We start from the raw sequence: 18,515 nt of genomic DNA on the forward strand, positions 1-18,515 counted from the left end.
CCTGTACTGATTCCTTAAATACAATTTTACTCTGTGTAAAATTATTACCTGCAAGATTATAAGGTAAGAGGCAGCTGTGTCCAAATCCTGAGCCATCAAGCACTCCTCAAACAAATCCTTGGGATTTCCAACAGCTGCAAAAAGATAATTCCACAGGGCGTATTCTGTCTTCCTGGCACAATGGACCACTGTCTGTAGGAACAGGGGGAATTCGGTGATAAATTTCGCCACAGTGGGAAGCAGAGGGTCGGGAATGGGCTCCCGTGAGGTAGCTTCTTCTTCCAGCACTTCATGGAGCATAAGTTCCAGCACGTGAGGGAAGTAAGGTAATGCGGCACAGGACTGGGCTAGGAGCAAGGCTTGTTCCCCAAGGTTCCTGACCAGCAGCTGACGCAGAATATGGTGGAGGTAGATCTGAGAGGTTCTCTCGACAACACAGAATGGGAAAAGCACCTCCAGCTGTTCCCTAGCACTGTTCCGAGCGTATAAAGAATCATAGAGTAAAGTGTCATTGACAGCACCGAGGACTAACGCGTCTTCAAACAGAACAGCCAGCGGATAAATATTGATGTGGAAAGGCAGCATGATCCTCTGGGACAAGAAGGAATGGGGTTTGCGGTGATCCCGAGGGAAGAGAGGGAGCCAAACTTTCATTCCAGAACCACCACAGCTCAGCCAGAGGGCCTCCAGAAGGTGACGCTTTTGTTTATTTGCTCGACACGTGGTCCAGACATTTTCCACAGACTGCGCAAGTACAACAGGAGGACAAAACGGCAGCTGGAGAGAGAGAGAGACAATTGGTTTCTTTGTTCTATGTAAAATTTTAGGTTCTTAAGTTCCCACTGGTTTCATCAATCTTTTAAAATCATGTATAACTTTCTGGAAAAATTAGGGGGTTCTACTGCAAATCAGAGTTGATAACAATACCCTACCTTTGGGTTGGAGCGATAGCACAGCGGGTAGGGCGTTCGCCTAACAAGCGGCCAACATGGCCGACCCGAGTTCAATTCCTCTGCCCCTCTCGGAGAGCCCGGCAAGCTACCGAGAGTATTCGATATGCCAGACACAGTAACAACAAAGTCTCCAATGGAGACGTTACTGGGCCCGCTCGAGCAAATCGACGATCAACGGGAGGGCCTTTACCTTTTTTTTTACCTTTCAATATACATGTATTTAACTCTTGAAAAAAAGAAAAACCAACCCCACCCCATTAATTAGAACAGCTTTTCCTACTTTCTACTAGATTATGCAAATAATGCCTAAGCAATAACATCTGTAATGCAGAACGCTCATTATAATTTCAAGACCTTATCCATCACTCTAACAGATGGTCTTTTACCCAAAAGCTTGAGAATAATTTTTCATACTATCAGTTTCGTTTGCCTTGCATGCAGCCAACATGGCCGACCCGAGTTCAATTCCTCGGCCCCTCTCGGAGAGCCCGGCAAGCTACCGAGAGTATTCGATATGCCAGACACAGTAACAACAAAGTCTCCAATGGAGACGTTACTGGGCCCGCTCGAGCAAATCGACGATCAACGGGAGGGCCTTTACCTTTTTTTTTACCTTTCAATATACATGTATTTAACTCTTGAAAAAAAGAAAAACCAACCCCACCCCATTAATTAGAACAGCTTTTCCTACTTTCTACTAGATTATGCAAATAATGCCTAAGCAATAACATCTGTAATGCAGAACGCTCATTATAATTTCAAGACCTTATCCATCACTCTAACAGATGGTCTTTTACCCAAAAGCTTGAGAATAATTTTTCATACTATCAGTTTCGTTTGCCTTGCACGCGGCCAACATGGCCGACCCGAGTTCGATTCCTCCGCCCCTCTCAGAGAGCCTGGCAAGCTACCGAGAGTATCTCGCCCGCGCGGCAGAGCCTGGCAAGCTCCCCGTGACGTATTCGATATGCCAAACACAGTAACAACAAAGTCTCCAATGGAGACGTTACTGGGCCCGCCCGAGCAAATCATGATCAACAGGAGGGCCTTTACTTTACTTACTTTTACTATCAGTTTCCAAACCACAAGACTATCTAAACGCAAGAATATTTCTCTTAGATATTTTTTTATAGCTTCATCCTAATCAAATACCTTCTCAGTGTTCATTCCAATTTAGTATTAATGTAGTATTTACTCACAAGTTTCCTTTGGTTAGGGTTACTGTCCTTCTCTCTGATCTGAGGGCCAGATCGGTCCCTCTGTATCATGATAAGCTGTCCTGCAAGGTTGAGCATAATGCTCTCTGCATCACGAGCCTGAGAGCAAAAGACAATTACAGTCATATCAACTTTAGTTATGTATGTTTTCAGCAATTCCCCTTTAATGTGTTAAGTTTACAGGTTAACCACTAACATTATTGAGTATGTACTATGTATAGTCATTCTGTTGGGCTCTGTGAATAAAGGGACCTTTCTTGATAAGGTAGAATAAGCTTAATAGTGCAATTAATGAACAGTACCAATGAATATAAACTGAGGGTAGAGCTGATTATTCTGCAAAAACTAAGAAAATATTGAAATTTTATCAAGATGAGAGATCACTTCAGTGATGTAAGTTAGCATAGCTAGGCTTGAAGGATGAAATGGGAGTTGAAGGATGAGGGAGAGAGACATGAGTCAAAAGGAACAGGTTTGTACTGTAGGCAGGATATGAATTTAAGTGTTGTGGATGTAAGTGGGATACAATAGTTCTCTAATGGGAAAGTGTGACTAGACCCTTTGCTTTGGAATTCATCTGAAAATTTCCATGACAAAAGGAATATTTTCTTTATTACTTAAGGTCAGCACCCATGGTACTTGCCTCCTCCCAGTCCTGTATAACTCAGATTTTAAAAATAACTCTTATTTGAAAACTGTAAGAAGTAACTCATTTCCTTCTGTTCTTGTACTTGACTTTTTAAACCCCCTTTTAAAGGTTTGTTGCCATCGATTTTTAATTCATAAAATACCTAACCTGGCCAGACTGCTCTCACTTATCCCTCAGCTTAACTTTTGGAAGCACTGTTTTAGAGTGAATCTTAGGTAAAAATATTTTTACTTGTGGAGAACAAGGACATTCTGGGGCTGGGGTGATAGCTCAGCAGTCAGGGGTTCTGAGAGTTTCAATTCAGGTACCACAGGGCTCCCAAGCACCACTGGGCATAGCTGAGCGTGGTCCTAGAGACCCCTGAGCCCTGGTGGCCCTGGTAGTTGCCAGCACCTAAGGGCCCAAGCAGCACCCAGTCCTTGGGTGCCAGTAAAGAATTGTCTGGTTAGATTAGCAGAGCATTGCTGGGAGAGGTTCTTGGACCCCTAAGCATTTCTTGAGGCAGCCCTTGCCCTCCTCCCCTAATTGATAAAACATTTTGGGGGAAAAAGAGAAAGAAAATTTACTGATATGAGATCCTGAACATGATGGATAAAAAAAGAACCTTGTTCTCCAAGGGCTCTGCAAGGAACTATGATTCCACCTACTGAAGAAGGGTATCAGAAACTAAGATCTGGAGGTTGCATGTATTCACTGTCAACCAGAAAATACTTTATACTTTAAGATTAAGGATAAAATCAATCATCAATAAGAATTTATATCCTGTTTCACAATCTATGTTCTGATCACTCTGAAATCCTTGCAGTTCTGTGAATGTGTCATGCTCTCTCTTATCTATGGGTTTTAGTTTAAATAAAACTCTTCTGATAAGACATCTTTCAGGCTCCTCTTATACACTTTTAAAGAAATCCATAATACTTCTTGGCATATACATCCGATTATAATTAACTGGGTACATAATTATATTCTTACTGTCAGAGAAGAATCCCATGTTTATAATTTGCCAGTGGAACTCATCATCTGTGTGAGGTAGGCTGTCATCATTTTGTATTTATTTGCTGAACAAATAAACTGTTATCAACCAAAAACAAAAAATGCAAGAGTTTTGATTATAGAATGTTACCTGCTGCGGCATTTTCAAGGTGATTCCATTTTCTGTACTCACTGATGTCAGAGTGACAGATACAACCAGAAAAGGGTGAGGAATGTAGCGTGACATGGAGACTTCCTGAAGAACCTGCAGAGCTGCTGTAGTGTTTGGGCTATGAACAACAATTACAGAAGAGATGAAAGAAACCCCTTACTACCATACTAGTAACAAAGTTTTATATTCCCTTTCCTGCTACTAAGAGAGTGATATTTCATGTCTATCGATCACCCAAACGCTTTCTACCTACTATTTCCTTCCCCCAAAGTATCTTCAAAAAAGGTGGACAAAGTTGAAGTGGCCAAAGAACACATATGAAAATGAGAGAGAAAGGAAGATAGTGAAGGAAAGCTTAGGGACCGAAATATTTGAGGAAAAAACTAGCTGGTTGAGAAAGGATGAATGTTCTATGAGAATAGTTTAGATTTCTTAATCATTTTTTTAAATTAACATTTTATCACAGTTTAGGCAATAGGTTAACAGCAATATTCAAGTTTATAGTATTGATGTGCAAAGGTATAGCATACCCTTGTCACCGACGTGACTATAGCTTCCCAAACACCCCACCCCTATGTCTCCACGATTTCTTAATTTTCAACTTTTTTGTTTCCTTTGTTTTGGGCCATACCTGGTGGTGCTCAGGGCTTACTCCTTTTTTTTTTTTTTTTTAAAAATTGAATCACTGTGAGAAAGTTACAAGCTTTCATGCTTGGGTTACAATCACACAGTGATTAAACACCCATCCCTCCACCAGTGCACATTCCCCACCACCAATCTCCCCAGTGTATTCCCCCTTCCCCACCCTCCCCCTGCCTCCATGGCAGACACTATTCCCCATATTCTCTCTCTACTTTTGGGCATTATGGTTTGCAATACAGACACTGAGAGGTCATCATGTTTGGTCCATTATCTTTCAGCACACATTTCTATCTCGACTGATTCCTCCAGTCATCATTTTCTTAGTGATTCCTTCTTGATTCCACCTGCCTTCTCCCCTCCGCTCATAAGGCAGGCTTCCAGCTATCGAGCAATCCTGCTGGCCCTTGTATCTACTGTGCTTGGGTGTCAGCTTCATGTTGTATTATTCTATGCTCACACAAATGAGTGCAGTTCAGGGCTTACGCCTGGCTTTACACTCAAGTATGAGTGCTGGAGATCAAATCCAGGTTGGCTGTGTGCAAGGCAAATGCCTTACCCACTGTGTTATTGGTCTGGACCCTTAATTTTCATCTTTATATTGCTGCTGGGGCTGGAGCAATAGCGCAGCGGTAGGGCGTTTGCCTTGCGCGCAGCTGGATCGGCCGAGCCAGGTTCAATTCCTCGCCCCTCTCAGAGAGCCCGGCAAGCTACTGAGAGTATCTCGCCCGCACGGCAAAGCCTGGCAAGCTACCCGGGATGTATTCAATATGCCAAAGACAGTAACAGCAAGTCTCACGACGGAGACGTTACTGGGCCCGCTCGAGCAAATTGATGAACAACGAGAGGACTGTGACCGTGATATTGCTCCTCAATCACTAAGCCATTTTAGCAAATCTTTCACCAGAAGAACCACTCCATCCCTTATATGAAAATAAAGTAAAATTCAGGTGATACTGTCTAAATGCTGCAAGCTGACAAGATGCCAAGAAAAATATAGGAGAAACACAGCAATGACTGAATACCAGTCTCCCAGCCCAGACTAGAGCTGTCCTGCTTAGAAGAAACAAGACTGATAAGTACTTGCTTTGTACGGTCAGAAGCCTTGCAACTCCTTCAAATGTTCCCAATGTCTGGAAAACTAAGGTAGTCAGCAATCACTTGTTTTCAAGACAAATGAACAAAACTATTAAGGGTTTTCCCCAGCCCAAATTATATTTTTCTCTATGAATCTATTAAGTTTAGCTATTGAACTTAATGCAAGCTTTTATTTAGATACATTAAAAAAATACTTTAGTGACTATCACTAAAATTCCTTGGTTTATAAAAAAGAAACAAACAAAACCTTCTAAAACAGCTTTCCAAAAGAAACTAAACATAAAATTATAGCAATTGCTTTGAAAATAATAAAAACTATTATTTAAAGAAAAACACTATTTAAGAGGAAACATGACATATAAAAGCAAAAAGGGGTTTGCCATATGTTATCTACTTACCCATCAGATTTTTTTTCAATACTGTAAAGGCATATTGAACAGTCTGCTCTAAATACTATGACCATGTCCCGGAAGACACTGAGCAGTAATGTTTCTGCTTGTGCTTTGGTGATATGAGCAAAGGCATTGTCCAAATTTGATGTTCGCAAGTAAACTCTGAGCTGAACAAAAATTAAATAGTAAAATCAATATCCCAACTGTGAGAGAACAGAAAGCATATACTGATCTCCCCGTTCCTGAAATTTATTAAATGATAGCAGTACCTCTTGTTCTAACAACACTTTCCTTTAAGTGCATCCCTAACACAGAGCTCCTAATATCCTTAAAATCTTTAAGTGTCAAAACCACTAAAAGTTTCCTCTGTTCTACTGAGGCAACTCTAAATAGGTTTCTGGATAGAGGCTGGTGATAACAATATCATGCCATTATTAGAAACCTGTGATTTTCACTCCCACTACTCTCCCTCCCACTTCTCTGGTAAGAGGAGGGGCTAGGAACGTTATTATTTATGCCTATATAAGAGGGTCTCTACAAAGCTTACAGGTGGATGAACATATCTACAGTGAACGAGTGATGCACCCCAACTGCACAGGGATGGAGATCCTGTGCTTGGTACCCTTGGGAGGGCCCCGGATCTTGCCTATGTGTCTTTTCATCTGGGTGCACATCTGAATCCATTATCATACTCATTAAGAAACTACAAAACGTTAAGTTACATGAGTTACTATGAGTTATTGTCAGCCACCCTACCAAAATAATTGAATTCAAGGAAAGAACTGCCACCTCCCATCTATAGCCAGTTAGCCAGAAGCACAGGAAGTTTAACCAAGTACGGGGCTGGGTGGGGGTAGAAGCAGTCTTACAGAATAAAGTCCTTGATCTGTGTCAGGTATGACCCCACAACAAACAAAAGCAAGCATGCATATCAATAAAATTCTAACAATAGTCATTCCTATAAACTTGAGGGGTTTTTTTTTTTGGTTTTGTTTTGAGGCACAGCTGGGGATTGAACCTGGGCCTCCTGCATGCAAAGCATGTACTCCAGTCCACTGAGTTCTCTCTTCCACTCAGATGTTCAATGTTTTCCCTCAAATTTACAGCACTGTAGCACTGTCCTCTCATTGTTCATCGATTTGCTCGAGCAGGCACCAGTAACATCCCACTGTGAGACTTGGTATTACTGCCTTCGGCATATAGAATACACCACGAGGAACTTGCCAGGCTCTGCCGTGCGGATGGGATACTCTCGGGCTCTCCGAGAGGGGTAGAGGAATCGAACCTGGGTTGGCCGTGTACAAGGCAAACAAACGCCCTACCCGCTGTGCGATCGCTCCAGTCCCAAATTTACAGATAATGTCTAAAAGTTAAATTCTTAGAAAACTTTTTAACTGAGAAGTCCGAAGTCTTTTTTAAAAAAGTTGTAACTGGAAATAAAAATCTCACTATGTAAAAATACCAAGCTCTTTATTTTAAAATGAAACGTTAGAACTGGAGTGACAGTACAGAGGGCGTTTGCCTTGTACACGGCTGAACCACGTCTGATTCCCAGCATCCCATATATGGTACCTGAGCACCGCCAGGAGTAATTCCTGAATGCAAAGCCAGAAGTAAACCACTACGCATTGCTGGGTGTTACCCAAAAAGCAAAAAATAAAATGTCAGTTTTGCAATAGATTATTTCTAAAAATCAAAATCAACACATGTTCTAAGTATTGAAAAATCAAAAATTTATTATTAGCTAAAGAGATGCTTACCTCTTCTTGGCGGTCATTTATGTTATAACATGCAAGAACAATAAAATCATTCCACCAGGCTAAGCCACCTGTCACAATCATATTTTGCTCCTAAGAATAAAATAAAATATTTGCCTTCAATCTCAAAATTCCTTATCAAATAAGTATTTTTATCAGAATTGACCCCAAAATTATAACATTTAAAAACATTTATTTGTTATAAAAAATTACTCTTTTTATACATTAACAATGGTTTTACTTTATAGTTTTCCTTATTATACTTCTCATTCTTTAGAAAATAAGCTTTTAATTTCAAAAAGACTAACCTGGGTAATGTTTCCAAAAAGTTTCCATTTTTTGGTGAGTAAAGAATAATGTGCAAAACCAAACTTGCCAACCACAGCAATATTCTGTCCAATTTTATCAATAGCTGAAAACTGATAAAAACAAATTAAGAATTCTTTCCTGCAAGTCTATATACTTTTTATTAGGTATAAAGAGCTTAGTAATGTGTTAGACAAAGTATTAATAAGTGTTTTCTAAGTAAAATAAATTTCCAAAAACTAAATTAGAAATATAAGTTATAAGTGATCTTCACAGATTTTAATACAGATTAGCAATGTACAATGTATCAAAATCAAAATTTTTTCTTTTATCAATGCACCCGATTCAATTCCCAGAACATTTATTATCGCTAACGCCATCCAATGAAAATTAACCCCAACAAAGTAACAACTCACCCGTATAGGCCAATTGCTCTCTAGATAGGTGCTGGAAATCTATAGAAAATAACATATCAATGTGGTAAGAGTTCTGAAATATATTTAAACTTAAACAAAATATTAACATCGCAAGATTCACTTTCATAACAATGTTTAAAATCCCTAATATGGATATTAGTTGTAAACTTGGAATTTACCATTTTCATACCAGCAAATATTTCAACATCTCCTTTTCACTATAAGATACTATATATCAATATAAGATACTAATATCATTTATTTTGTCCTCTATACATACATATTTTTATTTTTCATTTTTGTTTTGGAGCCACATCTGGGGTAACTTAGGGCTCACTCCTAGCTCTACACTCAGGAATCACTCCTGGCTGGGCTCTGTAGACCAGATGTGGGATACTGGGGATGGAACTCGGGTTGGCCACATGCAAGGCAACTGCCCTATTTGCTGCATTATCTGTCCAGCCTCTGTCTTCGATACATTTTCTTTTTTGTTTTGCTTTAAATACTGAATACTCAATAAAAAGAGACCACCAAAAGGTATTTGGAGAAGCACCCACAGGGCAGCCAAGAAGAACTGGTTAGTTGAACAGTTTGTATTTGTGCATTTGAACCAAATGCAAGCTTATTTAATAAAATTAGAACTTTGGAAAGAGTTTTTTTAAAATAAAATATTTTTATTATTTATACATACTGCAGATGTGTAAGAAGTGATATACACTTAAAAATTCAAATAATACAAACATGTACAAAATTCAGAATAATATTCTCTTTATATCATCACTTGGGATTAACTTTACTTTTAATCCATCCCAAGGCAAAACATCTATATACATGGAACATTTTATTTCTGATTGGGATATTAAAAAATTATATATAATAACTCTTAATACATAATAAATATTAACTCTTTATCTGCAACATAATATACAATTTTGGCATCACTAACAAAAATTTCAAAATAAAAGATATCTTTCTGATATCTTTGCATGCAGGAGGCCTGGTTCAATCGCAGCATATGGTCTCGTGAGCACCACAGGGAATGATCTCTGAATACTAAGTTGGGAGAGGCCTCTGAACACCACCAGGTCTACCCCGCTAAAAAAAAGACCAAGAAGAATCCTTGGTGAAATATCAATGTAGATTCTAGCTTCATTAGAGACTGAGTGCTCTACTAGCCAACTAACTAGTTTTCACAACCATGGAATGGTGAAAATTAAGAGAATGATAGGGGAGAATCTTCTGTTCCTGGAACAAGAGACACTTCAATTTGTTAGAATTTGTCTTCCTTTTACTCAAAGAAATAACACATATTTCAAAAGTTAAAGCAAAGTAAAAACAGAGTCTTTGTGTAACGTGAAGATGAATCAAAAATTATATAAAAGTAGTATGCGGGAGCATACTATTATCTTGAAAAACTTAATTCATTATGCTGTTAGATTCCCCTTATCTTATAAATCAACCTGCAATCTAAGTAAATTAATAGCTTTCAGTACATCTGAAAGTTCTTAATTGCATTGCTGGCTTATGAAGGCCTACTTCCCAAAATTTCAGATAACAATGTCCTAATAAATGTTTGAAGAATTCTTACTTTGTATCTTAAAAGACATGCCATACCACTCAGTTCCATTAATAAAATTCACTCTCCCGGGTGAAATTAATTCAGAAAAATTGATCAAGAAGCAAAAATAAAAGTTGAAAACTGCTTTTTAGGAAGCTGTAAGTTTTTGTAGATGTAGAAATACATAATCACCTGAAGATACCTGTGTATAAAAGAATCTGATACCCATGACATTAGAAAGAAACCTTTCATGTGTGGTGTCATATCTGTGGAATATGTGAGTGGGAAAGTGTGACATGGGATCTTACTGCCAAAGAGAATTCCAACATGAAGAGTTTCTAATTGTGGAAACCAGGATAAATCTTACCATACAAGGACACTCTGAAGAATATCTACTGGAGAAAACAGTTTATTCTGTTTCTCCAGAATTATGTAAAAGTGCTCATTACAGAAAATTTATTTTCAAAAATCAAAATAACTTTAAATGAAGACTTACTTCTAAAGCGGTTTTGTGTTTGGAATGCTATCAGAATAGAAAACTTTTCTTTTCTACTTGGGTCACATTTACTGACCAATGTATCACTGAGAATAAGAAATGATAGAAAGAAAGAGAGAGAGCTAGTGAACAATGAAGAAACTCATGTACAACTGCATTACAATGGTACAACAATCATGCTATATACTGGGAAGCTAGTGCTAAGGTATAGAATCTCTACTCTTAACATCTTAGGCCTCTTCAGTCTTTCAAAATTCCTGAAGTACCGTTCCCCCATTAAAATTATTCTGAAAAAAAAATTAAAAAAAAAAAAAGAAAGAAACCCTGTCTCCAGCTTGGTCTATTTTTCTTTATAACTGGTAAGACTGTGAGAGGTATCCATCTGGTAGATTAATCAATGTCAAATGCCAACCCTGGTTCATCTGATACACTGTCGAAATGAGAGCAAATTGTAAATGAAATTTCTTTTAAAATATTCTGATGCTATCTCTAACACAATGTCTGATATTTATCTTAGGTGCTTATCTCAGACATTTTTGTGAAGCTTACTTTTTCCAAATAGGTAAACTACAAAACCAGGATTTTCAGATGATGGATGGTACTGAGTTACATACCTTTTAGAAATAAATGTCTACTTTATCATCTAAAATACTGAAGGTAAAAATAAAAGGCAGACCAAGAAGGAATACAACTAAAAACATCAACGACTTTTTTGCTATTTTTCTTTTCTTTTTTCATTTCACATTATTTGTGCTCTATTAGAAAACTACTTTCAAAACTTAAAGAAATTGTAGCTAGCAAAATTCAAAGTAAGTAAAGCACCATTACTACAGTACTGCTGAGTTTACTACTTCTGAAAAGTTTGAATTTGTGTTGTCTTAGTTCGAGGGAAAAAACATAATTGGCATACTCTTCTGGTCAAGAAAATAAGCATAAGAGAGAAGACTTAAACAGACAAAAGGTCCAGTGGTCTAGAGGAGAAACATATAGTGCAGCGGAATTAGTTGGAGCTCATTTGATGACCTCAAGGCTGTACAAGAAGTGAAAAGGTATGAACCATGCAAAGTCACTCTGGTGGAGAGAACGGGACACTAATCCTAGACAAGAGCTTATGTTGCAGGGATAATTAAGTAAGGACCCACGGTTCTTTCAGGGATGCATTTCCAGTGGCTACATAGCCTGGAAGATAAAGCGTTAGCATTAAATGGAAACTAAACTACCACCAGGGGCCTGCATTGAATGGAGTGGCAGGAATGCCAGGACACAAAATTTATGGTTATTCCAAGCATAATCATTGCCAAAAAGGCACATTCTAAGTTTTAATAGTGGTATATGACTTAACATTTTGTATGCAGGTTTTAAAATAAGTTAGATTGTCATAAATTATATTACCGAAAAGATAAGTCTTCCACTACTTTGTGTGGCCTTGGGCAAGTCACCTAACTTCCCTGAACCTGTGTCTTTGCGTATGAAATCCAGCTAAGGGCCTTCTAGCTCTAATTCTATGAGTTTACTACAATTTAATTGTCTTGGGAGTATAGCTCAAATATTAATTTTAAGAGAACTGAAAAAAATTAGGTAAAACTACAGTTAAACAAATGAATCTTTCTGAATACTTTTAATAGTTAAAAAAAAACCAGAAGAATCTTGATAGTTATTTATTTTGTCTAAAGTCATATTCAGTGTTATATATTTCAAATATGGGATAATTCATAAATGTTTAAGAATCACTGAATTTTTGAGCTGGAAGGAAATTAAGTTTTTGTTATTTGCCTGATGGATTTTTGAGTTCCAGACCTACCTTCTTTGATCCTCTGCTCTACTTGGCTCTCTGGCAACACAGACCTGGCTAGGCAGAACTGGCATTGATGCTAGGTCAGTGTAGAATGAATAGTTCAAAGTATGGGGAAATGAAAATAGCAGAGAAATGGCTATAGGAGAGAAGGGAGCAGTGGAAAATTTTAGTCAAGAAAGTAGCTGATGCAGTTTTATTTAATAATTGTTACTAATTATAAAATGGTATGCATATTGTTTGATTTTATGAATTTATTAATGTAAATTAAGCACATTTTCCTTCAATGTATACCACATGTCAATTTAAGACATAATCCTCTTTTAGTTTTTCACACAATGACCATTCTTCTGTCTCTCATTATTGCCAAAGTCAACTGAAAATAACATGAGAGCTGAAGTAAGCTAGTAAAGTACAGAATGTAGAAGGAAGGAAAGAATTGTAGAAATAACAGCTAACTAAAGGAACTAATTTAAGAGTAGGTGCTAGTGTACCTAAAGGCATTATGGTATCCACGAAAGGGAAAGAAAACATTCAGAAACTGGGTATAAAATCTTCAAGAAGTATCCAAATTAATTTTGCTTGATCTCAAAATTCAGAATTAATTTCCATGTTAAATGACAATTTATCGGAATTGCTATTCAAAGTTTTACCAGAACCAGTATATAATGTTACTAGCAATAAAGTTGTAGATTGATCACAAGTTTACAATTTGGGTTGTGTCAGTTAATTAACTTCAATGTGTCTGCATTAGGACTAGAAGGTCAGGAACACTTCTTGTGAAATCACTATATTTTTGCTTATGCAAATCCTAAGAACTAAATGTTTAACAAAAAGCTGGGGTGGGAGGGGGTTGGAAGTAAAACAGACAATTCTGTACAATGAGAGGGCAAAACTTAAGCTTTCAGCTTTTGAAACTTCGCTACTAATAGACTTAAAGCAAGTGGGTCTCTATCAAAGTGGAAAGGAAGAAGACAAGAGTACAAGAACAAAGAAGAAATGCAGGAGACAAGACCGTGAAAAAGACTTTTCTAAAGCAACAGATGAAACATTAAAAATCTAGTTCAAAGATCTTAATCAAAGACTAAGTCAACAGTAACTAACATTTACCTGTACAACATGCCAATGCCGATGTCCAAGTAAAGTGCTTAACCCCTGAGATTTTGAACTGCCATCTGCAAATGGGTTCTTCTCTGGCCTGGATTTACGCTCGGAGTGTGTGGAAGAATTCCTGGGATTCTGTGCTTGTGAGGCCTCTCCGCAGTTCAAGTACAAGCGGTCCTCCCCTTGAAGCAGCACTTGCTCTTGATTACTCTTGATGAAGGATAAAGGAAGCAGAAAGGCAGAGGAAGAAAGCAATACATTCATTAGGTAGGGAAAGTTAAGTTGTACAAGCATTTCATTTTTTCAAATAAGATACATATCAGATGTCTCAGTATTGACTTTTCCTCACAGAGGACAACCTACATAATGAATTGGTCCTCTATTACATTTCAAGGAAACAGGCAATATTTTAATGATTATTTTTCATCATAAGTAACATCTTCATTAAAGTCTATTTTATCACATAGAGTCAAAACAAGCCCAGATTTTTAACTGGTTAAAGAAACACTACAAGAGACCGAATATAATTAACCTCATTGCCTCAGTAACAGTTTTCAAGAGACCAGTCCATAGAGCCATGTCAGTACACAGGTATTAAATGGTTGGAAAACCACCAAGATAGAGTACTTTTATGTAAAATAGCTCATAAACAGTGGTAAGAAAGCATGGCTAGTCAAGGAATGTATGTGCATATGCTCACCTATGTGCCTACATAGCAAGAAAGGATAAAATGAGGAACTGGATGACTGGATGTGGAAGCACCTTGTAAACCACGGGAAAGAGGAAATTAGCTTTAATGGTCCTGATTTAGAACAATGAAATAAAATACTGGCGAAGGCCTATTTACTAGTAAGGACTTTGTTAGGTTCTGGGGATTTTAAGAGAAATAGTTTCTACCCTTTATGGTTTATGCATTGGCTTCAGAGAGAAGTCCCCGGTTTTCCAACATGGGCAGATTCTTCAGTGATTAGTTCAATCAAACAGATCAGCTCTCCATCTCTTACCTTTCCACTGAAGTCCAGAGACAATGCTTTAACATAATCATATGGGAAAGGGGCAGTGAGGAGGAAATGCTATTTTTCTTTCTGAGGATACTCATTCTTCAACTGCAATAATGAAATCTCATACCCAGGCTATTTTCACATATTCTCAATATGTTGTAAATTTTAATTGGACCAGTTTGATGAAATATTTTAAAGCCCACTGGTAGTAGATATTATGACATGTATTCTAAGATGTAACACATTCTATTACTACACATTAACAACGTAAGACATTATTACAGCTTCATCAAACATGAGCAGCCCATGTGATAACTTGGGGAAGTGTTCCCAAAGCAGGTTCTAAGATACATTTTCTTCAAGGTGTTACTTTAAAATTTATAAATCAGCTTGGGAAACTTTGATTTTTATATATCAACTTCTGGATTTCATTAGCATATTAGAAATTCTGGAGTGTCATAATAAAGAAGTCACTCAGGGATCAGGAGATAGTACAGCGATTAGGGCTGGAAGACCCCAAGTTCCCCTGGATTTGGTCCTGGAGGCCCCCAGTACCACAAGGGTGACTGGGGTAACCCTCTGCAGCAAATCATCCTCAGAACTTTGTACTGAAAAGTGCTGGTGGGACCCCTGCACTTTTGGAGCACCCCCCTCCCTCCAAAAAAATAATTCATGGTCACGGTCGTCCCGTTGTTCATCGATTTGCTCGAGCGGGCCCAGTAACGTCTCCATTGGAGACTTCGTTGTTACTGTGTCTGGCATATTGAATACATCACAGGTAGCTTGCCATGCTCTGCCGTGTGGGAGAGATACTCTCTGTAGCAAGCCAGGTTTGAGAGGGGCGGAGGAATCGAACTCGGGTCGGCCACGTTGGCTGCGTGCAAGGCAAACGCCCTACCGCTGGTGCTATAATAAAATTAAAAAACCCAGAGAAATTTCTACAGCTTTAACACTTATACTTCACATTTACATGACAATATATTTTTTAAATCCTGTAAACCTAAGTGATATTTCTCAAGACAAGTTCCTACTAAGAAACTTTAGGAAATGTTATTCAGATGTTTGCGGCCACAGAGAGCTTAAAAGGCTGAGTTCATATTTTGCATGTGGGAAACTGAGGTTTGATCCAAAGCACTACTGAGAGAACTTCTGAGCCTGACAATGCTGGAAGTAATCCCAGGTACTACCAGGAGTGGCCACAAAATGCATTTAACAAATAAAAGTCTGATATTCTAAAATAAAAGCTACTGAGATAGAGATAATGAAATAAACTTACCATACAAGGGTTTGCAGTGAGTACACTCTTAATAAACTGAAATAGCAGAATACCAGGCTGTTTAACTATACTCTTCGGGTCAGATTCAATTTCAGTATTTTGAGGCCCAAATCCACTGATAACCCAGAGGTGATATCCTTCTGCACCCCAACTCTTAGAGAGTCATGGAAAGAGAGAAGGTAAAAAAGTAAAAATCAAAGTACTAAAATATTTATTTATCTTTCCCTAGTATCAAATATTCAAATCCTAAAGTACTGCATCAGCAGCATCATTAGTGAATCCTTAAGAAACCATGACAATGCTGACAAGAATCATTTTTATCTCTGTTCCATCTTGACTATATCCTTGGAAACCACCAATCACTACTGTTTTCTACCTTAAATAGAGAAAAGACTACATATTAATTTTGCTCTCAATACTGCTCTGTATCAGATCTGCAATTTAAAATTAAAATTAAATTTTAAATTGTTTCACAAATACACTTGTGTGCCATTTAACATGGTCAACAATGAACCACAATGACCACATGGCTTATGTATAGAGTGGGCTGAAATATCTAGGCTTATGCAATGATACTGTGAGTCACACAATGACAAACTCACCTACTGATAAATTTCTTAACTATCCCCACTCTAAGCAATGCATGACTGTACAGAGATAATCCTTACAAAGGAATACCTAGGTTACCTAGATGAAAGTTGACAAAGATGTGCCCAAAACAGAGGCAGTTTTATATAAAGCAAAGAAAATGGACTGGAAGCAATGAGACTATGTAGCTTTTCATTCCAAGCTAGGCTATCGTTTTATTGTTAATTACTTTGGCACTCTGGTTTCTCAGGGTATCTATTTCTTCTTTTGTAAAATGAGAAGGTTCAGATATGATCTTTAAGTCCAGCTGATTTTAAGATTCTATAACTGGATTCCATTGTTGGTTGTTGAGATTTTAATAACTCCCATTTAGTAAGACCAAGAAAACAGTAATGGAAGTGGAGCAGGGTTATGTATATGAATTGCTGCAAAATATCAGAATCTTAATAAGGTTTTCTTTCATATGAAAATAGTTGGATAAGCTAGATGTGTTCTGGGCTGGAGAGATGGTTCAACAGGCTGAGCGCAAACTTTGTATGCAGGAGTCCCAGATTTGATCCCTAGTATACCTCCCCCACCACCCAAGGTGAAAATATCTAAGTTTTTCACACTTTATCAATTTTTTAAATACAAAGTACTTACCATAGAGTTAATCTTAAGGGGATCTTTTTTGGTACCATCAGAACTGTAACTGAAACAGAACAGAAAAACGGATACGATTCTACTAATTTTTTGTAATATTTAACTTCTCAAAAATAAAATTTTATTCAAGACAGAAATAAGGAGCTGAGGAAATCAAAGCACTGGAAGGTCTTGAGTTTGATCCTCAGCACTGCATGGTCCTGAGTTCTATCAGGGAACAAATCCTGAGCATCAAGGTGCGAGTAGCCCCAAGCATTGCTAGGTGTGACCCCAAAACCCAACCCCCCCAAACACTTAAACCAACCCTCCCAATCCAAGCAATAAATAAAATAAATAAAATAAATTCAGGAAATATATGATCGCAGGTTTATACACCTAGGTACATCACTGAGACAGTCCTTTCTGTCCTAAATGGCTAGCTACTTGACAGGCTCAGGTGGCTTGAGAATGTGCTCATTTTGTCAGATCTGCGGTTCAGAGTGGTATGAGGGGCTGGAGCGATAGCACAGTGGGTAGGGTGTTTGTCTTGCATGCAGTCAACCTGAGTTTGATTCCCAGCATCCCATATGGTCCCCTGAGCCCACCAAGAATAATTCCTGAGTACAGAGCCAGGAGTAATCCCTGAGCATCAACTGGTATAGCCTAAATCTCTCACCATTACCACCAAAACAAAACAAAACAGCAGTATAGGACTGGGTAGCGGTATCAACCTTCTCCTATCAATCTACTTAGTTAGCCAACATAATCCTGACAAGATGTCATTTCAATTTATTAAATTACTATAACATGGCTTACTGCTTCAATTAGAAGCAGGTGTTTTGAAGACAGAACCATGTCTAATTTAAACTTTTTTTTTGGGGGGGGGGGAGGTGAGGTTTGATTCACACCCGGTGGTGCTTCCTGGCTCTATGCTCAGTCAGGAGTGACCCCTGGAAGTGCATGGGGGAGCATATGTGATATGTGGTGTTGGGAACCAAACTCATATATACAAGTGAAGGGTTAGCAACATATCAGCTAAGTGTCTTAAACCCTTTATCTCTCCAGTCTGACTTAACCAGGAATCTATAGAACATGAGGTTCAGCAGAGGTTCAATAAAATGAATTTTTATTAAGTGAACTGGCTTTAAAAGGATGATGTTTGGAGAATCAACATCATCAAGTTAATTCTGAAGATACAATTTTTTTTGGGACAAGTCAAATAAGTCTAAGGATAACTTGTATGGCACAAAGTATGTTGTACGTGCGCTTGTGTAGGGAGGTAGAATATTGCTTGGATGATGTGGAATTATTTTATCTAAAATCTGTCTATATTAGACTCACGCAAAATCTCCACCAAGTGTACAAATCAGCTGGGCTCCAAATACACTCCATAAAGAAAGGCCTCCACACTCCCAGGTCACTACTACAACACTATTGTCAGGAGACCATCGGACCAATTTAACAGCTCCTGTTTTGTTCCAAATGTCTGTTAAGAAATTGAAAGAAGG

The 18,515-nt window shown here is 38.1% G+C and overlaps 1 protein-coding gene across 3 annotated transcripts in view; it reads right to left on the minus strand.

Moving 5' to 3' along the window:
- Positions 1 to 18,515, minus strand: part of RIC1 (RIC1 homolog, RAB6A GEF complex partner 1) — a 92,972-nt gene that overhangs the window by 19,142 nt on the left and 55,315 nt on the right. For all 3 annotated transcript variants that reach the window (XM_056130555.1, XM_056130556.1, XM_056130554.1), the window contains exons 9-19: positions 18,349 to 18,493; positions 17,029 to 17,077; positions 15,799 to 15,951; positions 13,528 to 13,731; positions 8,572 to 8,610; positions 8,158 to 8,268; positions 7,853 to 7,942; positions 6,099 to 6,259; positions 3,943 to 4,081; positions 2,153 to 2,269; positions 49 to 777 (exon numbers count right to left, since the gene is read on the minus strand). In XM_056130555.1, coding sequence (XP_055986530.1) covers positions 49 to 777; positions 2,153 to 2,269; positions 3,943 to 4,081; positions 6,099 to 6,259; positions 7,853 to 7,942; positions 8,158 to 8,268; positions 8,572 to 8,610; positions 13,528 to 13,731; positions 15,799 to 15,951; positions 17,029 to 17,077; positions 18,349 to 18,493 — 1,937 coding nt within the window. The remainder of the gene's footprint in view (positions 1 to 48; positions 778 to 2,152; positions 2,270 to 3,942; positions 4,082 to 6,098; positions 6,260 to 7,852; positions 7,943 to 8,157; positions 8,269 to 8,571; positions 8,611 to 13,527; positions 13,732 to 15,798; positions 15,952 to 17,028; positions 17,078 to 18,348; positions 18,494 to 18,515) is intronic.

This window comes from Sorex fumeus, unplaced genomic scaffold, assembly GCF_029834395.1.
Source record: "Sorex fumeus unplaced genomic scaffold, SorFum_2.1 ptg000079l, whole genome shotgun sequence".
NCBI lineage: Eukaryota > Metazoa > Chordata > Mammalia > Eulipotyphla > Soricidae > Sorex > Sorex fumeus.